Genomic DNA, 23096 nt, shown 5'->3' with positions numbered 1-23096 from the left:
GAAGTTCAAAAAATATCAAATTTAAGTACAAAAGTCTATACTAAATTTATTCAGTAAATTGTGATAGACAATGATGGAATTAGAGAACAAACCAAATCAATTCTTATCACAGCCACCCCTGACCCCTTCCTGAAAACCTTAAAATTTTGAAGTAACTTTAGTCTCCATATTTAATTTTATGTAAAGAGGCTTTAACATGTTTTGAGTATCTTCACGTCATTACATGAGATCAACGGATATAAATTGAGTGTAAAAAACATTTACCTGCAAAGTTGAAAAAGTAGGAGCAGATTGTAGGGTGAGTTAAGGACAATCAGTGCTATTAGGATTCGAGAAATGGAAATATATATATATATATATTAAATTACGATAGCAAACGTCATGATACATAACATGATCTAATTACAAGATTGTTGTTTTGCAGAAGTCAAGTCGAACGTGAAAGTAACCTTGTCTTCTCTTTGCCGAGTCCATTACTCGTAATAAAGTTATTCTCTCTTTTTGGACTTGACACAACTAAACACTTGCTCATAAAAAAAAATAATTAAAAATTAAAAAAAGAAAAGAAAAGAAAAAGAAAATTCTTTTTACTTACTCCATAAAATTGATTTAATATTTTTTATTTTTTATTTTTAGGATAGTAAGCCATAGAGCCGACAGGAAGACGTTGGATTAGAAAGGAAATGGAGCATGTGGGCTTCTCGTGCTCCCATTCACCAAATATATAAGACCCATCTAATTCTCGAATTCAATTGCTTTTCTCACCAATTTAGAATCAACCCAGATTGCATTTTGAAGTCCTTTATAGTTTTCTTTTTGTTTTTTGGCGACATTGATTTTTATAAGTGGAAGGTCTTTGCGATTAAAGTATTATATTTGTTGCTGCGTAACAAGTTTGCCTTTTTGTTTTGATTTGTTTCCTTCAATGGTTTGGGATTGAATTGAAAAACAAAAAGAGCAGCAATCGTGAATGGAAGAAGGCAACCCAAGAAGCAAGTTCAGGAGGGTCTGTGTCTTCTGTGGGAGCAACCCTGGCCACAGAAAAGTCTTCAGCGATGCTGCTCTTGAATTGGGCAATGAACTGGTTTGTTTATTTCTTTCTTTTGTTACTCTCCTTCTCTTCTTCAGGTTAGTGTAGTCTCAAGCTTTGGTATATTTTCTCAAAAACATCTTCGTTTTGATGATATTGTATTCATCTATAGGTCCTGTGAACTGGGTGTTTTATGTGCTAAACTGGGAATGTTTTTATGATATTGGAACTGTACTTTTGGTTTTAGGATTTCGCCTCAAAAATGAGCTCCGATGATCTTCGGTTCATATTGTGGAGTTGTGAAATGATAGTTTGATGTGTTTGGTTGGTTCTTTTTGGTAATGAGATCAGTATTGGGTTTTGGTTTCTGCTAAAAGAACATAATTTGACTTATACATTGATGAGTTGGGAATTGTGCTTTTCATGTACTGAACAGGGTATGTCCTATTTGGTCATATGGGGATGTTTTTCTGTTTTGCCTACTATCCTTGATTGGGTTACTCTTGAAGGATTGTTTGTGGTCGGTGTTGACAGGTGAAGAGGAAGATAGACTTGGTGTACGGTGGGGGAAGTGTCGGGTTGATGGGTTTGATATCCCAGAGAGTGTATGATGGAGGTTGCCATGTTCTCGGGTACAACTAAGAAACATGCCGCCTATATTACATTGTCTGTGTCTTTCATTGATAATCCTGTCATTTGATGCAAGATAGAGGTGTTAAGTGATCAAATTACATCACTTGCGAAATTCTTAAGTGTGTTTCATGTATGTGCAGGATCATTCCAAGAGCTCTCATGCCTCTTGAGGTATCTGTTCTCTTTATCTGTTTATGTATTTATTCAACTACAATGCATAATCCTCTTCTTTTCTTTTTCTTTTTCTTATTTCTTAAACTACTTTCCATTGATAGTTTGCAAATTCATCTTGTTCTTGTTTGAGATTATTTTGATGCTGGCATAGATTCTTTGATTCCCCCGTTTTTACTTTTTAATTTGTTCTTAATTACAATGCATCAGGATTTAAATTCTTAGCAGCTGTAATTTGGTGGAGAAAATTTGATTGGGTCCTATATGATATTAGTTATAGTCCCCTGCTATGGGAAGTACTTATAATGTTGGTAGTTGAAAAACATGTTCACTTGCTCATAATTAGTAAATTGTGGATAACACTGACAGATATCTGGTCAAACTGTTGGAGAAGTAAGAACTGTTTCAGACATGCATGAGCGTAAAGCTGCAATGGCTAGAGAAGCTGATGCCTTTATTGCTCTTCCTGGTAATCACCTGGAAAATTCTCACCAATATTCATTCAAAAGGAAACAAACAATCATCTTGAGTGTCTTATTCCTTGAAACTGTTGAGATCTTCCTCTATAGACTCGAAATTGTTTTTCTTGGAGTACTACATACACATCTTTTTTTTGTTTTTTGATGGTTTTAGGAGGATATGGAACCATGGAAGAGCTGTTGGAGATGATAACATGGGCCCAACTTGGAATTCATAAAAAACCGGTAACCTATTAATTTCATGTTTAAAGAATGTCCAAAAATTAGGATATTACCAAGGTTGTAACTGGATATTAATTTCTAAAGGTTGGTCTGCTAAATGTTGATGGGTACTATAATTGCTTGCTGGCATTATTTGACAATGGGGTCGAAGAAGGATTCATCAAGCCAGGCGCTCGGCATATAGTCCTTTCCGCTCCAACTGCCAAAGAACTATTGATTAAGATGGAGGTATCCTTATAAGTTTACTAATTTTTTCACTCATAATCAATTGGGCTTATTGGAAGGAAACATTTTATTTTTTTCTTCTTGAGAGAGAGAGAGAGATAAAAGCAAGGTTTTCTTCTAAATAGCAGTTGCAATTCTAATGTGTGTTCTTTGCTTGACCCCAGTGGAAAAGATGGATAAAGCTTTTCCAGATTTCCGAAAAATCTTCACTGAAATTATGGAACTTTTTAAATTACTATCTAAAAGTTGGTTGATCTGCCAATAACATGGATGAGCTTGTGGAGTTCTTGAAAACATTATTATAAAAGCTTACCTGCCTACCACATGCATTTGGCTCATGTTAATTAATGGGATTATTGGAATCACCAATAGAAATACCAATTCAAATCAACTTGGAGATATGAATCTTCTATGCCTGGTGACATGACCACCTTCTATTGGTTGTCATGCAAGTAAGAAGAACAGATAAGAGCACATTTCATTGATCTCACTTTCCTTTTTGGCACTATCTTTGTCTTTTCATATCAGTAGAAGTAGTCTTATTGACATGGCAAACATCCTCTCAGCAGGCTTACAGCAAATTTTATTTCAATCTTTTGACTGGGAGATGATAGAGTGTAATTTTTTTTTCCCATTTCATCTCTAATTCTTTTGATATCCTCTTGCAGCAATACACTCCTTTCCAAGAACACGTTGCTTCTCATGAAAGCTGGCAGATGGAGGAACTTGGCAATTATCCAGGAAAAGAAAATGCACAGTGATTGTTGGTGGTAGATCTTTCTCCTAAATTGATTCCTGATGTGATTCATCATCATTTGAGTGGAAGAATCTATATAGATGGGACCATATATTGAACATTACTATGTACTTTTTGTCGTTCTTTCTGTTTGAATTGTAGTAACTTTTTCCTCCTTGTTTTATGACAAACATTGGTTTGTGGTCAGTTGAAACACTATTCTATAGTCATATCTCGTTGTTACCACTTGTAAAAGGGCAAATTAACACATACTTTGAAATGGGAAGAGACGATATGCAGTAGTACAGAATCTTCTATTAAGTGCTGAGAGGTCCCACAGTGTAGTGGGTTTATTGGACTAGATAGGTGATTTGAAGACATCTTGGACTTTTGGGGAGCTATTGAATCCGAGCAACTAAAACATGATTTCATCATCTGATATCATAAAAAGGAACAACAATTCTTAATCACACGTATTTGGTTAATAAATAAATAAAAAATAGAGGATTTCTTTTGATGTGATAACTTCAAATAATGCCTGCTTACAGGGAGAGAAGTTGGAGTGGGAGCATTTTGGTGCATATATTTGCTCCCTTTAAAGTTGTAAAAGCAGCCTATATATTTACAACTTCATCCTACAGCATTCCTCAGTATATGGGTGCTGCAATTTTACCATTGAGACATGAAAAAGAGGGAGTTTTATTACTTCCTTTCTTAGAACTTCAAAATCGAATTTTGGAGGTTGAAAGAGTAGTACTGATTTAGCTATAGAATTTTATTTAGGTTTATTTATTTAGTTCCTTTCTTGTTCATATCATAGTCTAGCAACTTAAAGCAATTTTAGAAGAAAAGTATTTTTCTCCACTGCCCACTTCCTTTTCTCCCTCATTCTCCACAAAATTTAATAAGAAAATTCCTGCCCAACTATGACATTAATGTTGATACACTTTTCGGATTAAGATCATCTCAAATTATTTGCCTGAATTTGAGAGGATTCAAACAGATGATTGTGAAAAATCACTTTTGAGACCCACCTGACCGAATAAGTAGTTGGACAGCCCAATTTTTATTTGGTCATGTGGGTCCCATAAGTGGTCATTCACAATCACATGCCCAAATTCTCTCATATTTGGACAGATAATTTGAGAAGATTCTAATTCCATCAAGTTTCGGGTCGAACCATGTATATTCTGATATGAGAAATATATAGACAACTTCTATTCAAAAAATTCCGAACGTTTAGTCCCTACCAACTTTTGAAGGAAAAAAAGAAAGAAGAAAAAGTAAGAAATTACTGCCTCATTTGCTAAAGCCTTTTTCTTAGCCTTTTTCTTTGCCTTTTGTTTTCTACCAAAAAAGTAAAAACATTAACAAACAACTTTGAACATAAAAAATTTAAAACTACTTTTATATTTATATTACATGAACATTTTTTCAACTAAAAAATAAAAAATATCATTCAAAAAGCATTATCAAACTAATAAAATTCATTGAGTCTTACTCTTCCTCAAAATGCATCTTAAGGGAAGAAGTTTGTGTAATGCTTATAAAGTCCACAACTCAAGCATACATTGGCAATATGGGATTCTTAACACGCCCCCTCACATGTGACACTATTGTCCAAACACGTGTACAACAGGATGGAAGACCAACCATTGTCCAAGGCCCTGAAGCTGATCTGATACCATGATAAAGTCCATTGAACCTTATTATTTTTTTTTTTTCTCAAAATGCACCTTAAGAGAAGAGATTTGCTCAAGGCTTATAAAGTCGATGTCCAAACACGTGTACAACAGACGGGAGGGAAGGCCCAACATCGTCCAAAGACCCGGGACAAATGGTAATTTAACATGGTATTAGAACCAAAGGTTATAAGTTCAAACCTTGACTCCGTCATTTACCTTCCATTTCAATTAAATATTCCACATGTTGGGCCTCATCTATTAAAAAGAAGTCTGAGCTCACACGTGTGTTAAAGTTTTGATTAAATTTATCTCTTCTTATCAGCTTAAATTTTTTGGATAAGTGGTAGTTAACACAAATGAGCGGATATTGAGAAAGAAGATATAATTAACTTACCATTATGACTAAATGAGTGAGTTGGGAACAAGCAATAGTTTATTGTGTAATAAGTCATTAAATATATAGTGCTAGGCCCCGCGTGGATGAGAAATTGTACAATTCATAATTTGAAGACATGGGTATCATCAGACATCAGTTGTTCTCCAGGAGAAGGCTACCCCACCCCCACGACCCAGCTTCTCCATCTCTCTGTCTCAGCTTGGCTAGAAAAAGTATATTCTAGTGCTGGTCTAAGGAAGTTCTTCCTAAGACATATCAGTTGTTTCCCTAACAGTAGGAACTAGCTAGGAAGGAAGGAATACACATATCCCCAAGGAGTGAAAGAATTGGCGTGGAGATGGAGTCAGCTGTCGTCCCAGATCACAGGAACCTTACTGTATGTAGCTTGCTTTTTAGAGTGAGCTTGGCCTTATATGAGGATGCCAATTAAGCTGCAACTCACATGGATTTCTCAAGGGATTGCCAACGGAGGGGGGGGGGGGGGGGGGGGGGGGGGGGGGTGGGGGTCGTGATGTTGTGGGAATCTTCTCTGGTGACTGATGAGTCTAGTTTATGGGGCTGGCTGATGCTGTCAACTTTTCCCTTAACTAGGACTACAAATAGGCCACTCCTTTTTGAGTGATCCTATCGATACAACACATTTTATAGTACGATTTTGAAGTGGATGCATCATGAATTTGAGGATATATATCTCTAGGATTCTGAAATGGGTTTTGTTGTATATCCACGATGGATTTTTGACTGGTGGTGGGCTTCTGTTCTGTTCATGGTGGACCTCCTGATCTGGTAATGTCATGGACATGAGGTGAAGGTGGACATGGTTGTTGCCTCTTAATAGGGAAGAGGACCCTTTACTTTCCTTATCCTAAATGGGTTCCTGTAACATTGAAAAGCCATCAACTGTTTAGTAGACATAACATGCATGAAGTGATTGCGCAGAGGTAATGTGACTCATGTGGGGGGTCCTCCACAACTTTTTAACTTAAAAATAAGGTCTTGTTTCTCTGACCTTGTCCATTTCAGGTTCTTGTCCTTGTCACCATCATTCTGCCGTCTATAATGGCAATGTCTATATCTTTAACAGAAACAAGTAAAACGGAAGACAAGAGCCAGAAAGAGTGAAAAATAAAAAGGTGAAAAATTTAATATAAAGCTTGTAATATCTAGGAGTGATAATGGAGCCACACTTCTATAGCCCAACTTCTCCAACAATTATAATTTTATTTTATTTTTAAAAAAAAAAGTCTTTCTGCTGTAAAGCCATTAAAATAAAAATAAAAAATAAAAATGTGAGAACAGATTCTGGTTTGGTCAATCGCTGAACTAGAAGAGCCTGCCTCTTAACCTGTAAGAGAGAAAACTGCGTCGAGGGCACCCGACAATTCCACTCTGATGCTAAAATTAATATTATCTCAAGTGTACAAATTGTTCTTGCACACAAAGCAGTCCAAAAAGTATCTACGTAGTTGTAAGGTATTTATAGATGGAGTGTTGAGAGTAGTCCGGTTTTCATTGGACCACATGTTGGGTCCGGAGCACTTGTTAACTACCCGGATCATGGGATTGTGGTACATGCTCCACGATCATCGTGGAGTCAGTCTTCAACCGGCTCTAAATCGTGGGGCATCTTCCGTAATAATCGCTATTGTGTGGATCGTAGAATATCCTTCATAATCATCATAAGGTCGGTTTTTAACCGGCCTTGAAGTATACGCGGAGTCGGTATTTTACCGACTCTGGGTGAAGTTGTTTAAGTAAAATATTATCACGACCTATTGGCCTTTCTGCTGATGAGCCCTATAGATCTGGTTTTGGACCTTTTGGTAGTTTGTCATTGATCTTGGTGGGCTCATAACTTTGGCCCATTTGGCAGGATCGAAATTATTTCCCAACAAAAATATAAGAAAGATTAAAAAGGAGGTGGGAGGCGAGTGCAAGTGACTCATCTAATGAGATTGTGGACTCAAAAGTGTTTGCGTCATTTAGGAACCTTTGGAGTTGACTAGCTAGAAAAAATTGGGATGGGAGAAAATATATCGGAGATGATGGGGAAACTTTGCAGCAAATTCATAGAAATTTTACCATTTTGAGAGAAGAGAATGACCGGCATGGAGTTGCACTCGACAATGAAACTAGAAAACTTTAAAGGTTCGTTTGGCAAATAGGTTTTTATTTTTATTTCTAGGAACTGTTTTAGAAACAAAAATAAAAAAAAAACAATTTTCTGTTTTTTTTTTTATGATAAAAAAGTGTTTGGTAAACCGTTTCTTAAAAAAAAAAAGTTGGTCTAATTTTGTTTGGACAATTGTTTTGAAAACAATTTCTCTTTTCACACATTGATTTATTAGAAAATTTGCAACAAACTCATTTAACCAATACCACCAAAAAAAAAAAAACTGAATAAACACACATATACACACTATAGAATGGAAGCCAACAAAGAGCAGGAAATTACCATGGAAATGAAGCAAGTAAGGTCGTAAATGAACAAAACTACACGTAAACATACTCAGGCTCGACTCAATTAGTCTCAACTCAAGCTCGACTCAATTAATAAATAGGATGTTCGTAAACACGAAACTAGGCTCAATTATTAAGCGATACATACTCTTATGAACTTGGCTTGACTCGATTAACATTCGCGAACAAGCTCGTATAAGACTCGACTCGCTTGTTAAGCTCGAATCATGTGTATATATATATATAAGTATATTTTATAATGTTATAATACTATATGTTATAATTTAAGAGTATATTAAAAAAAAAGTATGTTATATGTTATATGTTATAATTTATAAGAACATTAAATAATTTATGATATATGTAATATGTTATATAATATTATCATTTATGTCATAACTATACCAATATTATACATATAATATTTCTCTCGACAGAAGAAGAAAAATAAAAAGACTAAATAAAAACACCAAAAACTGTTTTTCAGAAATATGTATAAGTTGTTTTCAAATTTTTGTTTTTGTTTTTTTGTTTTCACTTGTTTTGGTTTTTAAAATAGTTTGTCCAATGCACATTAACAATATAGAAATACGTTTGCTGTTTTGGAAATAGAAAAATTGTTTCCAAAATAGCTACCAAATAGGGTTGTCAATTTTGGGCAACCAAGTAGGCTGCCACAACTTGTAACGACCATGGTTTCTCTCTTCGGCCATGACAACAAAAGGAGAGGGAGGGAGAGAGAGAGGGGATTTTTTTTATTGAATATACTATTAAGATAATCGTTTTGAAAGAGGTCTTTGGAAGGGGAAAGGGGTGAGAAACGAGGCTATGAAAATGGAGAAATTGCTGGAAGCTGGAAGACAGTGCCGGGGGAAATGAAGGGGTAAAGTGTGACATCTCACATCGCCTGGGAATGAGGATATGCTTAATGCATATTCGTACTCTTTTTGACACAACGCGTTTTAAAGTCATGATGGTTATGAACCTATTAAAACTCCGTAGTTAAGCGTACTTCTGTAAAAGTAGTACTAGGATAGGTGACTTCCTGGGAAGTCTGGTTCGGGAGAGCCGAAAGCGGATAATATTGTATCATTTGGGTTGGATCGTTACAAATGATATCAAAGTTATTGTCCAGCTAGAGATGGAGGAGCGTGCACAAGCCCGTGAAAGGGTCGCCAGCGGGCACTTGTTAGAACGCTAATAATGGGGTGATCCCATAATGGTCACCAGCAGGAACGTTGGGTCCCAAGAGGAGGTGATTGTGAAGTTCCACATCGCCTGGGAATGAGGATATGCTCATATGTATATTCGCACCCTTCTTGACACAACGCATTTTAAAGTCGTGATGGCCATGGACCTATCAAAACTCCACAATTAAGCATGATTCTGTAAGAATAGTACTCGGATAGGTGGTCTTTTGAGAAGTCTAGTTAGAGGGAGCAAAAAAGGGACAATATTGTGTCGTTTGGGGTGGGTCGTTACAAATTGTATCAGAGCCATTGCCCGGCCAGAAATGAGGGAGCGTGTACAAGCCCATGAGTGGGTCGCCAACGGGCACTTGCTGTGACGCTAAGAATTGGGTGATCTCATGAGGGCGCCAACGGGAACGCTAGGTCTCAAGAGGGGGTGATTGTAATGTCTCACATCACCTGAAAATTGGGATATGCTTATATGTATATTCGCACCCTTCTTGATACAACGCATTTTAAAACCGTGATAGCTATAAACCTATTAGAATTTCACAGTTAAGCGTACTTCTGTAAGAATAGTACATAAATGAATGACCTACTGAGAAGTCTGGTATAGAGAAGCAAAAAACAGACAATATTGTGTCATTTAGGATGAGTTCTTAAATAAGGAATGAAGGGTCCGAATAAAGCATTTAAGATCTGAAGGTTGAGAAGAGGTGAATGTTTAAAGAGGAATTGCAAATTTGCATGGGGTGACACATGGCAAGAATGGTTTAATATAGTTAATTAAAAGACTCGACTAGAATACATAGATTCCAACTATATTTCCATAGCCTTTAACTTAGTGGTTGACATCCACATCATTAACCGCCTCCTTGTAGATTCTAGGATTCGATTAAGATCATTTCGGGAATAAGAAATGATACACTTAAATCTTTTATACATTTCTTATATATTTACATATAACCAAATTTTAAATCTACTATTAAATTAGTGAGGCCTAATATGAATCCCATAAATTTAAAGGTAAATTTAAAAATGAAATATACAAAAGATATAAAAAAAAAAATCATTTTTCTTAATGGATAGCTTCATAAGCTTCTCACAAAAACATAAATCTATCATGTGCTTTGATTATCGTCCCACTTCGACACAGTATGATGGTACTAGGTGTCTCATGAGTGGTAACCTGTGGAATAAATGACATGAATTTTCATCGTTTCTTGCTATAAAGACGTAAAATGGTTTGTGTCATTTACAAAACCGACGTTAATTGTTTCAAGTCATTTTTATAAAAAAAAAATTATATTAATCTTTTTACATCGTTCATGCCAAAACGACGTCAATTTAGATTAAAAATTAAACAACGTGATATTTTATCAGCAAAACAAACGACAAACAAACCCCCAAATTCCATAACAACCCCAACACCACAACCACCGTCCAAACACCGTAGCCATCAGCTACCTCACCGATAATGTTCTGTAATAACTTACAAATCCCATGACTTTGGGCAAAACCAAAAAACCCATGTATCTAAAACTCAAATAAACAAACCTCCAAGATTTGAGAGCGTCAACACACTACGCCAAAAAGACAGTCATTATGTCTCGGTTCTCAGTTCTCATTGGACGACCAGTTTGCGCTCTCTAGCTCCTGGAAAGGCGAGCTCCGCCTCTGGGATCGATCTCCAAGTCGGTGTCTTCACTCGCTGGTTTGTGGGTCACACCAAGGACGTGCTCTCTGTGGTTCATACTGACAGCCACGACCTCCGAGGCCAGGCCCAACTCCTTGATCCCCATAGCCTCCTCGAGCGCTATCTTCACGTTCTGGGTCTGCAACGGCTTGCTCGGCGGGTTGGCTGTGAGACGAAATTTGAAGATTAAAGAAAGAATGAGACTTTAAAGAAAGAAAGGAGGCATGCCTTGGGAAGACACCAGGCTAGTTTAGGTGCCATGGGAAGACAAATTTATTAATCTTCAGTGCCTTGGGAAGACATGCGTAGATGACAGCCAACTGGTTTAGGCTCCTTGGAAAGATAAATCTGAAACCATCGTGGGTTATTTTCATCGGACATTGAGGGCGCCTTGGAAATAATTTTATTTTTCTAAGCAAGGGGGCCTTGGAAATTAATATTGGGGGAGAAATGCAACATATATGCGTCGGCGCGTGTGTTACACGTGCCGTGAAAAGGGGGCATTGGCGGAAAGAGCGGAGGACAGAGACACTGATGGGGAGGTGGATGGGCGAAGAAGGGGACGGAAGAGGTCTCCCCTCTCCTGTCCAAACTCCCGAAGGAGAAAGAGACCTTTTCCCATGAGGTAGAGAATCTCCACAAAGGTAAAAGACAGACTCCATGAGAGGATCAGGGGGCTTTGATCTATAATAGGAGGAGGAGGAGGGAAGAGCTATAGGCCCTCAGGAGAGATAAATCGTAGAGGGCAAGGACTGTAGGCCTGAGAGTGTTTGGGCGAGAGGGGTAGAGCGTTTCTCGCTTCTAGAGTTCTTACTTTGAATGGAGGACTTCTTGGCTCGGCCAAACCAAGCGGAGTACGTATCCAGACAAGCTTTGATTGTGGAAGCTTCCTAACGATTTGTGCAGCCAACTATACTTGATCGGTATGCTTTTCCGCCTAAAGTAGATGAGAAAATACAAAAATAGCAGTAGAGATTACTTGATGAATTTCTTCATTCGTTCATGCAGATAAAGGGCTTGCTCATTTCAAAGTACTTACCAGTAAAACTTAGTTTTGTTGTTAGAGAGAGATTATGACAGATTCCAGCAATATTTGGCGTCCTGACTTAAGAAAAAATTACTTGATGCTTGGTGAGTAATATTCTGGTCTCTTTCATTGCGAATTTTATCTGAAACCTACTATTCTGTGAGAAAAGGGAGCATAACCTTCGGGTACCTGTCCTTGCGTACAAGCAACTTTTAACTAGTATGACCTATCAATATCTCTTCAGGACAGGTCATGCTTTCTTCCTCTAGCTATCTCTGGACATTTATCTGCTTAGAGAATAGCACAATATACTGCCCCGCTGTTCAGAAAACACGCAGAAAGTTATTCTGACAGTCATTTACATACAACCAAAGCCCTTTCAAGTTTTACCATACTATATACAATTACTAAGATCACCATCCTAAGTACTAAAAAAATAATTGACTAAATGGAATGTAGGCAAGAGTTTCAAACTTCAAAGATTTTTCAGAACAAATCAAGCAGAGCATGTTTTACAGAAGGAATGACCTAAAAAGCTACACGCCCTCTAAGACCAGTGAGCATGACCGTACTATACAACCCAATCTCAATCAAGACCTCATGGAGATACTTCTTGTCATCTACAACACCATCAACAAGAATCTTAACATAGACATATGCGACAATCTTCTCACTATTGTAAATTCAAGCCTTCGCTTTAGGAGGACATGATATCAAATGCTGCAATGTGGCTGCCTGGATAACAGCACTTGGGTTTGTATCCCTAACACGAACAGATCCAGATCGTCTGAGGCTGAAATTCCTGTCAACACCCCTTTGTATAAAATGCCGTAATGGCCGTGGAAGGTGTCTCAGCACCCGTGTTGAACTCACTAGTAGAATCACGCCTATAATAATAAGTAACCTGCAGGGGAAGAAAAAAACAGTGAATAACAAACATATATATATTTTTTTTGATAAGTATGAATAACAAACATATGGCAAACAAGTCCTAAAAAGGAGCACTCAGATCTGCATACTCTAGTGGACTAGGTTTTGCAAATCAAGAATAAGGACTGAACTACTAATGGATCCTTTGGAAAAAAATGAGCATGACAGTTAATTAAAATGACCAAATACTTCAGATTGCATACTTTTACTCAACTAGTTTAGACATATAACTAATTGTGAAGAAGGCCAGGTAAGATTTCTACATTGAGATCAATTGACATGCAAGATTTCCAAATGAAGCTTTAAGAACCCATGCTTCAGGCCCTAAAGCTTTCTTCAGTAAACACATTGAGTAAAAAAAGTAGCCCACTATTCTCAATTACCATCCAAGCAGAAGTGAAACCCGAGCAGTTGGTGCTGACGGTAAACGTTCACCTAATGCAAGCATGCCGGCAAGTACACCAGTCACAATTGATGCCACAGCAGCACATGTGGATACTACAATTGCTCTTCCATGCTTTAGACCGCGAGTCTGTTAATATAGAAGGAACATGTATATTATGACGATAGTTGTTTCTGTAAATTTTTTACAAACGCCCAGTAGTTTCAATAAAAATGGTTCCTCGTAAACAAAAGCACAAATATGGACAGTTAATAACATATAAGAGAACATCCAATCTGACTCCCTCCACTGCCCCTCCCCCCCTAAAAAACTAAAGAAAATAATCATTTAAAGTACGGACATGTTAGTACATAGGTGAAAGTTTCTATTTGGCTCAAGGTTAAATAACTCAGATGCAGGTCCATCAGCACATTAAAATGAAATAGTCAATTTAGTCAGCTGTTCAAATACCTGATAATAAAATCCTGTACCACTAAAAGCTACGCTGATTGAAATGCATATAGGTACCAGCATCTTGTGGAAGCCCTGCTCCAAAAATACAAATCCCATCTTTGATATTACAGATGCCATCCTGCAATTAGATGTATTGACATTACTTGAAACATTTTAAATATATGATTTTTCTTTAGGAATTAAGTTTTACTTTTTATATATGTTCAACTTCATTTTAGAGACAAATTTGAACCTAGATCACTCAACAAATTGCTGCCTCAAATAAAAAAAAAAAATGTATCAATTTTAGGATCTTGCACATATTACGAATTATTCTGATTCATAACAGATACAATAAGAACATGACAAGATCCTACTTGTAAGATGCGATTTTTAGATGCTGTAAAGCATCGCACTATGATATAAGATGCATTTGTAGATGTATAGTTGTCTATTTAAACAATGCTATAATTTAATCATGCTCTACCACATTAATAAATATACAGGCCTTGTGGGAAACCCAAATTCCACCTTTTTTGGGGGGCTTGTACCTTTCAAATTTTCCAACAATTTAGCTCTGTCAAAATTTGACACAACAATTACAATTCAACATTGATATGTATAGTTTTATTGCAATAACTTCATCATAAAATCAAAAGATGAGAGAGAAGTGAGGTCAAAGCTGAAAAGGAAGCAAATATCAGTAAAAACTTAAGCTGGGAAGATATAGTACCCAAACAAAATGCCAGATTCCAAGCCATATATAATTTCTTCAACAACTTCATATTCCATCTGGATCAAAAGAAAACATCAATAAAGGAAGAGCGGTGGGGGTGGGGGAAGAGCAATGCTTAATCAAACACTAGCAGTAGTATTAAAAAGCAATGGCATAAATCTTACTAAGCGTCAACATAACTAAAGGGGAATTACCATCTCCTGTTCTCTTCGTTGGCGTTTGCAGATACGAAGCCATCCATTGAGAAGTACCTAAGTAAAATGGTTCTAAAGCCTTAGAATCATCACAAGTAAACACAACCATATGTGGAGTATTGCGAAGAAGAAGAAAAAACCATATGTGGAGTATATTATTATGATAAACCTTGTCAAATTCTGATGAACAAAATAAATATAACAAGAATGGAGGTCTTCCACGAAACAAATAAGGCATAAAATACTAATTATGTTCCTTCAAGTCCAGGTAGCTCAACATTTGTAACAGGAGTGAAGTATTCACAACACTGCACTTTGTACCAAGTCAGCAACATTTAGAACCAATGAAACTAGGTCTCATTATGAAACGATATACAACAATCCATCATTCATAATCTTGATTCAATTGGAATAAGAGGAAACAGCTCTAGTTGCTTTCCAAATGAAGTGAAAATCATCACTAATAGCCATAGCAACATGCTATCTACACCCCCCTAACCCTCCCCAACACCCAAAAAAAAAAAAAAAAAAAAATGAAGGTAAAAAAAGGAAAGAGGCTGAAAATGAAAAATGAAAAATAAAAAGAATATCAATCGCCTAGTGACAACATGGAGGCCAAAAGTGCCATTAGGAACTCCACATATTAAGGTTATAGCAATCTGAAAGCTTGAACAATTGTTGCAACACTTTTTGATAAGTAATTGTTGCAACACTATTTATTGTGCTTAAGAAATTACAAGTCATTATCAGTATAGCATCTAACTGTTGGTCCCACATAAACAAGACATCATCATTACTAAAATATATACTAGATGTTACTGCGCTGAATTCATTCTAGGTACTGCATAGAGTTCATGAACAAAAATAAAAATCTAGTTTATGTTGAAGGGACATGCTAGACGTCCATCCATTACCCATCTCCATACAGCCCATTTTCAAATCCAATGGTAGGGGATGGATTTCTATCATTTTCCTATGTTGAATGCTGAAAAGGGGTTTGAGCAGCCAACACCAAGTAGTCCGGATTTGAGGTTTTGTTTAGCTGCACAGAGCATATCTTCAAATTTGAAATGTAATGTATAAATATGACCATGTTCCTCAGGCATGATTTTTGGAGGTCCACATGCCAGGTGCCTAAGAGACCTGTACACTTTGGTACCAAATCCATGCACCAACTATGAATTAAGGTAATACTGCTATTGACATAAGGCCTTATAGCACTTTCATCCAGAAGAAGCTTTTTATGAAATCCAGAAAAGTTCATCTAACTTTCAAGTTTGCAGTACCAAAATCTGGTCATACGAACAGGAGTTGGCACACTCTTCTACGGATATTTCTGACAAGAAAAACATATCAATACTAAGATCAGATGGTGCGCAGGATAAGGTACCTACAAACAAGATGGCAGCAATGAATGCCAGCCACGGTAAATGAAAAATAGATATGGCAGTAGCCTCTTGCTCCTCACCTCCAGCCCCAACTCCTGTAAATACAACTCCATACAGATCAAGTAAAAAAAAAAAAACTCATACTGAAAGCATTGAATTTTTATAGTCAGCAGTATATTTTGTTTAGAAAGACTTTTTGATCCAAGCAGAGAGAAAAAAAAAAAAAAAAACAGTCAGACAGTTTTGGAATAATAAAAAGGGTTAAATGCTCCACAAATACCTGTATTTTAGACCGGAATCAAATAGCCACCTCGGCTTCCAAAAGTGTCAACATTTTGGTGAGGGTGGCGTGGCCTGCCATTAAAAATTTGGACGAAATCCAAACGGAAGTACCAGCCGTGACACTTTTGGAAACCAAGCCAGCTATTTGATTCTAGTCCAAACCACAGGTACCTGTGGAGCATATAACCCTAATAAAAAAGTGAAACCACAAAGAAAAACAAGAATACATTTCCATTCACACACTAGACAGGCCTCATGCTAAAAATTTCACACAAAAAAATAATTAAAAAAAAAAAAAAACCCTTTACTTCCCCGTAATTATTGTGAGGTCAGCATTCTAACATAAATGAGTACCTACGAGATCAATTCTGTGATCAACAAAGATAATCACGAAGAGCTTAAATTACCTATTGTACCAATTCCCGCCAAAGTAATCCCCATCCAATCAATAGCATTCATGACTTCCTTCAGATAAAAGTGCGAAAAGATAGAAAGAATAGCAAGTCCGCAGCCAGAAACTGGCTGGATGACGGATACCTGAGGGGATATCATTAAGAATTAAATCAACATTAATAACTAAAAAAGGTCGAGACCAGCACAATATGCATCCAAAAATCAACCTTCAAGAGCACAGGAAGTAGTAGTAAAGAAATCATCTTTGATATGTTGTAATACTTACAAGAGCACCAGGACAAAAAATTGCAGATTATCTAAATAACTAAATACAAAATTTAGCCTTGCAAATATGTTTGTGCGCATATATGTACATTGCAGATAAAATCAGCTATCAAATTTTATATATATATATTGCTTCCTGTTTGTTGTGGATAGAGTAGTAACATAAATGATAAAGACATGAAAGCTTGACGTAAATGCACTCACAGGAGCTTGAGATAGTGCCCTCAACATCAAAATTGCTCCAAATATATCCATTAGAAAACCAATCACCCAAGATTTGTTGAAAGCATATGCTCTTATCACCTACAAACACAAAAAAGTTAGCAACTATAATTTATCACATAACGGGGCATCAAATCAAACAGTAATCCCGTCAGTAAAGTCTTTCTTATCAGATTTCGCTAAATTGCATGTCTGGATGAATAATGCGTGGAATTGTACATAATCAATATAATTCGGATCAATTAATAAGAAAAATTACAGAAATAAACAATGGAATGGCAAGAAAATGTAAATAAAGCGAAGGAAAAGGGCGAAAAGGGAGGGGGCGTACCTTGAGCTTGAAAGAGAGAGGGGGAAGAATGATGGTGCCCTTTTTCTGGAGGACCTTGCCGATGTTATTACCAGCGGTCGCCGCCAACGTTAAACAGATCGATTCCCACATCTCTCTCTTTCTCTGAACAAAGCGATCAATTTGGGTCTTCAATGGATAATGGAATCGGGTTTCACCTAATCCGGTAGGTTGTCCTGTGCGTTTTGGTCTGAATACGGATGGTCTTTTTTTTTTTTTCTTACCTTTTTAAGAAAATGTTAAAAAAATATTTTTTTAAAAAAATTTTAGCCAATTTAGATTTAGACATAAATTTTCTACAAACTGATTTGTAAGTAATTTCTTACAACTTCAATATAAAATTAACATGTATTTCTTAGCATGTGAGAAACACATATTATTTTTATATGTAAGTCGTAAAAAAATTTCTACGAACTGATTTGTAAAAAATTTATGTTAAATTTTAAACCCTTTATTTCCAATTTTTTGAATTTTAATCTAATGTTATTCCACTTTTTACAATTCAAAATCTTCCTCATATTTTCCTTAAATTCATGCATGAGAAACTAATATGAGATATTTCTAATATGATATATTTCAGAAAAAAAAAAAAATAATAGATTAAAAAGAAGAAGAAGAAGACATGGCTCTGGGCCCTACTTAACCACCTGCTGTCGTGCTGAGCAAGCACGTGGTTAGGTAGGGGCAATCCTAGCAAGCCATGACGGTCCCTACCTAACGAAGGCATTGCGATGGGGTAAGGACCGTAAGGCAATGGCTGGGCTATCTTATTTGTGATGGGGTTTTATTTTTTAATTTAAATATCTCACGCGTAGGGTTGTAAGCGGGTTGGCCGGGTTTGAGGTCTCGCTCAGTACCCGCCCAGTTTAGCTTGATTCGAGCTCGAGCTCGAGCTCGGCACTGTTGAAATCCGCTTGTTACTGTTGAAATCTGCTCGATTAGTTAGTGATATATATCCGACTCGCCCGACATAACTTGACGGGGGCTCGTGAGCTCGACTCGTTCATAGCTCAAACCGCCTGGCTCGCCCAGCTCATTTAAGACCTAATCGGACAGACTCGACCGCCCGGCTCATTTATGGCTCGAAATTTCCAACTCAAGTAACACTTGACCCGACCCGCCTCGCTTGCCCGACTCATTTAAGGCTCGAAATTTCGAATCAACAATTTGGATATAATAATTTATTAATTATATGATATATCATATATAGATCATTATCAGATTTATATGAATACAACTATAATTATAAAAGCACATGATCCATTCAATATACATATTATCATTAGATACGTTACATAACCTACATACGTAATAATGTGATTTATGTAATGATAAATTTATCAGATTACGTTGTTAGGATAATAGTATATTAGTATTATAATCAACAATGTGATTATTTAAAATCACAATTCACAATTTTAATATTATCATAATTCATAATACATAACTTACAAGTAATCAAATATGTTGGGATTTAAGTTATTTAACATTAGAATTTATAATGTAATTAACTTAGTATTACATAATCACTCATTCACTCACTTCATATATTATCTTCATCACCTTTTCGAGTTTATCATCAAGTTTCTTGATATTTTGCTTCATGTGCTTTAAATCTTTTCGATATTTGACATCTTGCCTTTCAATTTTCTTAAACTCCTTCTTACAACTTCTGAGTTGATTATCTTTAATTTCCTCTAAGACTTTCTCTTCATCTAGCAATAACTTTTGTAGTTTTGGAATAATTTCCTCAAATTTTGGAATCAGGTCTGTAGAGTGCTCGCATAGTCGCACTCCTTTTATAACTCAATGTCTCAATGATCTTTGATGAAAGGCTGAAATGGAAAGCAAGAAATTGATTTCCTCACCTTTTCAAGTTTATCATCAAGTTTCTTAATCTTTTGCTTCATGTGCTTCAAATCTTTCCGATATTTAACATCATGCCTTTCAATCTCCTTAAACTCTTCCTTACAACTTCTGAGTTGATTATCTTTAATTTCCTCTAAGGCTTTCTCCTTATCCAGCAATAACTTTTGCAGTTTTAGAATATTTTCCTCAAGTTTTGGAATCAGGTCTGTGGAGTGCTCGCACAGTCACACTCCTTTTATAACTTAATGTCTCCATGATCTTTGATGAAATGCTGAAATGAAAAGCAAGAAGTTCACTTCCTCACCTTTTCAAGTTTCTTAATCTTTTGCTTCATGTGTTTCAAATCTTTCCGATATTTAACATCATGCCTTTCAATCTCCTTAAACTCTTCCTTACAACTTCTGAGTTGATTATCTTTAATTTCCTCTAAGACTTTCTCCTCATCCAGCAATAACTTTTGCAGTTTTAGAATATTTTCCTCAAGTTTTGGCATCAGGTCTGTGGAGTGCTCGCATAGTCGCACTCCTTTTATAACTCAATGTCTCAATGATCTTTGATGAAAGGCTGAAATGGAAAGCAAGAAATTGACTTCCTCACCTTTTCAAGTTTATCATCAAGTTTCTTAATTTTTTGCTTCATGTGGTTCAAATCTTTTCAATATTTAACATCACGCCTTTCAATCTCCTTAAACTCTTCCTTACAACTTCTGAGTTGATTATCTTTAATTTCCTCTAAGACTTTCTCCTTATCCAACAATAACTTTTACAGTTTTAGAATATTTTCCTCAAGTTTTGGAATCAGGTCTGTGGAGTGCTCGCACAGTCACACTCCTTTTATAACTCAATGTCTCCATGATCTTTGATGAAATGCTGAAATGGAAAGCAAGAAGTTGACTTCCTCACCTTTTCAAGTTTATCATCAAGTTTCTTAATCTTTTATTTCATGTGCTTCAAATATTTCTGATATTTGACATTCTGCCTTTCAATTTCCTCAAACTCTTCCTTACAACTTCTGAGCTGATTATCCTTAGCACTACAATTTCGAATAGGAGAGATGATGATCATATATTCAAATGAATTATAGATCATATTAGTATGACAGACTGACAGTATATTATTATCAATGTATCATATACTATAATACTAATATAATCATATACTCATTATTACTAGATAAATTTATGTAATTCCAATTTAAGTTAATAGTATAAATGTATAATAGAGTTAATAGTATTATAAATTATAATTAACAATGTGTAATGTGTTTGTTTATAATTACAAATTAAATAATATTATAGATTCATAATTAAATTAACTTATATACTAATACATTAATACTATTATACTAAATTACTAACATTAGGTAATAGGTAATAACTACATCTACATTAAAACCCTAATCCTATAGACTTTAGTCTTTAATTAATAAGGAATAACTAAAAAGTAATAACTATACGGTCTATACCATGCCCTTTAAAAAAAAAAAAACTACATCATAGATTTAAACAAACGTGCAATTGTATAAATGTATAATGTAGATGATATGGTATATCGGTATTTAAAAACAAATACACTTATAACTCATAATTTATAACTTATCTTATGAAAATGAATTTTATTTTTTAATATTATTAATTCATTAGACTAGCCTTTGTTAAGTACTTAAGTTGTTTGTTCTTTTGTTTTTACTTTTATTAATTCTAATAACAAATAATTTATTAGACATTTAGACATTTTTTTTTTTAAGTAACATTTAGAGTCTTAGACAAATTAGACTAGTCTCCTTAAATTAACTTATATATTAATACTACATCATATGTAGATAATATGGTATTTTAAAAAAACTTACTAACAAAAAAAATACACTTATAAGTTATAACTTATTTTATGAAAATGATTTTTTTTTTTTGATATTATTAATTTATTAGACTAGAGTCTTTTTAAAGAAGTTGTTGTTTTTTTTTTTTTTTTTTAAAAAAAATAATTTTAATAATTTATTAGACATTGGAAAGTTAAAAAAAAAAACGAAGAGAGGAAGAGTCTAGAACCCCAAAAAAGAAAGAGGAATTTTTTTTTCCCCCAAAATGGAGTCAGCCAGCACGTTTCTCGAGAATTCAAAATTCAACGCCCGTAGCCATCCGATTAAAAGTGAAATAAATTCTAACCGTTGGATTTGAAGATGGATGACAGCTAGTGCGCATGACTGAGGTGGCCCTAATTTGGTGTTTCGCATGTCTACATGAGCTGGGTTCTTAACTAACCATATTTGAGATTCAAAAAAAAAGTAATCGTAATCAACAGTCATAGTGATTTTCGATGAAGAGATGGCACCGATTTCAGCCATAGCGCACCATCACGCACGCAGGGGATCATTTTTTTTTTTAACCTAGGGTTCGTCTCTGAAAAGCCTCTTGCTGACAGCCTCATTAAATTTTCTAATTAATTTAGATCACAAAGGCTTGATCTAAGCTGTTCAAATGAATTGGTTTTACCCAAAAATCAATCCAACGATGAAAAATGGAGAAAATGCCTTACCGTCACTCGATTCAATCGGCAAGTATTAATAGTAGATCAGAAGAAAATTGAATGTTTCATTCAATTTTCTCAACGACCCGTTCATCAAGTTTCTCTATCCATCGTTGATGAACGATCAAGGAGAAAATCCAATGGCAAATCTACAGTTCCAGTTTTCCATTTCGTTCCATTTCATTTTTGTTCTTCAATATCGTCGAGTTCAAACTAGAAAATGGTACAAGGCGATGATCCATCTGACATCCCATCCCATCCTCTCGATCCCGATCACTCCAAAGGCTACCAAGCCTCATCTCTCGCAGCCAAAATCCCTAATTGATCTGATGGATGTGCTACCATTACTAGACTCTCTGCCTTTGTGTGTTTTATATTATTATTTTTTGTTTTTTCTTTCTCTAATCCACCCATTTGATATATTTGCTTTTTGTGTCTTCATTTGGTTGTTCATTCTTGCACCTTGGGTTTGTGTTTTGAGTTTCGACTCTTTCGAATACTTCAAGGCTGAATCCGACTACATCTACGTCTACAAGTATATATATCTTGGCCCTCTTGGGTATGTAATCCTGGTCTCAATGGAGTTTCTTTTTTACATCTTATTTTTTAGTTTTATTTACTTATCAAAACATTAGTTAATGTTTGGATTTGTTTCACATTTCAGGTGACAGAATCACAGATTAGTTTTCGAATCTGCAAAATACAAACCCTATTAGAAATTAGAACAATATCCAACTAGAGGTTTGTTTGATTGACTTTGACATATGCTCTGCTTTGTTTCACATTTCACATTAGTTAATGATGTTTGCTTTGGCTTGTTTATTGTTGTGTTTTGTAGCCGTGTTAGGGTTTGTTTTTGTAAGCTTGTTATAGTCGTGCCATGTTTAGTTGTTAGTCAACAAAACATAATTTGCCATGTTCTTTCTTTTATCTATTATGCTTTGCTTTATTGTATTATATAATCTTCCTTGTCGTTTGAGGTTAGACTAGTTAGTTAACAGCCCTAGAATCTGCAATTCTCTTTGATAGTCCACATTCTATAATCTGTAATCTGTTATGCTGGCCTTTGTTTGAGTAACTGAGTTGTTTTAAAAATTATGCTCTATAATATGTTATGTGCTGCTTTGTTAGAAATCT

The 23096-nt window shown here is 35.5% G+C and overlaps 2 protein-coding genes across 3 annotated transcripts; one reads left to right on the top strand and one right to left on the bottom strand.

Annotated features, from left to right (window-relative positions):
- Nucleotides 1–660: 660 nt before the first annotated feature.
- On the top strand, nucleotides 661–3703 carry LOC133865992 (cytokinin riboside 5'-monophosphate phosphoribohydrolase LOG8). Its single transcript, XM_062302535.1, has 7 exons — nucleotides 661–1084; nucleotides 1565–1662; nucleotides 1804–1834; nucleotides 2204–2303; nucleotides 2468–2538; nucleotides 2620–2763; nucleotides 3429–3703. Exons 1-7 carry the CDS (start codon nucleotides 971–973, stop codon nucleotides 3519–3521), a joined length of 651 nt encoding a protein of 216 aa, XP_062158519.1. The 5' UTR covers nucleotides 661–970; the 3' UTR covers nucleotides 3522–3703.
- Nucleotides 3704–12373: 8670 nt separating this feature from the next.
- LOC133865754 (probable magnesium transporter NIPA9) lies at nucleotides 12374–17760 on the bottom strand. 2 transcript variants are annotated; one of them, XM_062302220.1, is made up of 9 exons: nucleotides 17548–17760; nucleotides 17199–17297; nucleotides 16724–16853; nucleotides 15933–16129; nucleotides 14647–14703; nucleotides 14450–14508; nucleotides 13735–13855; nucleotides 13265–13413; nucleotides 12374–12855 (listed from the first exon to the last, which is right to left on the bottom strand). In XM_062302220.1, the coding sequence occupies exons 1-9, from the start codon at nucleotides 17656–17658 to the stop codon at nucleotides 12636–12638; spliced, it is 1143 nt and encodes a 380-aa protein (XP_062158204.1). In that variant the 5' UTR covers nucleotides 17659–17760; the 3' UTR covers nucleotides 12374–12635. The 2 variants fall into 2 exon arrangements, with proteins under 2 accessions (XP_062158204.1, XP_062158205.1); XM_062302221.1 differs by having other exon boundaries at nucleotides 16041–16129.
- Nucleotides 17761–23096: the final 5336 nt, after the last annotated feature.

Source organism: Alnus glutinosa, chromosome 4 (genome assembly GCF_958979055.1).
Source record: "Alnus glutinosa chromosome 4, dhAlnGlut1.1, whole genome shotgun sequence".
In the NCBI taxonomy this organism is placed as follows: domain Eukaryota; kingdom Viridiplantae; phylum Streptophyta; class Magnoliopsida; order Fagales; family Betulaceae; genus Alnus; species Alnus glutinosa.
Note: the sequence above shows the minus strand (reverse complement) of the source record. Positions and strands in the feature narration are given on the sequence as shown.

What these genes read in the sequence shown, in the direction of transcription:
- LOC133865754 (XM_062302220.1), bottom strand. Translation starts at nt 17,658, where the DNA reads ATGTGGGAATCGATCTGTTTAACGTTGGCGGCGACCGCTGGTAATAAC. An exon ending in CTCTCTCTTTCAAGCTCAAG is followed by an intron (nt 17,298 to 17,547) that starts GTACGCCCCCTC and finishes TTGTGTTTGTAG; the next exon opens with GTGATAAGAGCATATGCTTT. An exon ending in AACGAAGAGAACAGGAGATG is followed by an intron (nt 14,509 to 14,646) that starts GTAATTCCCCTT and finishes CTTTTGATCCAG; the next exon opens with ATGGAATATGAAGTTGTTGA.
- LOC133865992 (XM_062302535.1), top strand. Translation starts at nt 971, where the DNA reads ATGGAAGAAGGCAACCCAAGAAGCAAGTTCAGGAGGGTCTGTGTCTTC. An exon ending in TTGAATTGGGCAATGAACTG is followed by an intron (nt 1,085 to 1,564) that starts GTTTGTTTATTT and finishes CGGTGTTGACAG; the next exon opens with GTGAAGAGGAAGATAGACTT. An exon ending in TGCCTTTATTGCTCTTCCTG is followed by an intron (nt 2,304 to 2,467) that starts GTAATCACCTGG and finishes TGATGGTTTTAG; the next exon opens with GAGGATATGGAACCATGGAA.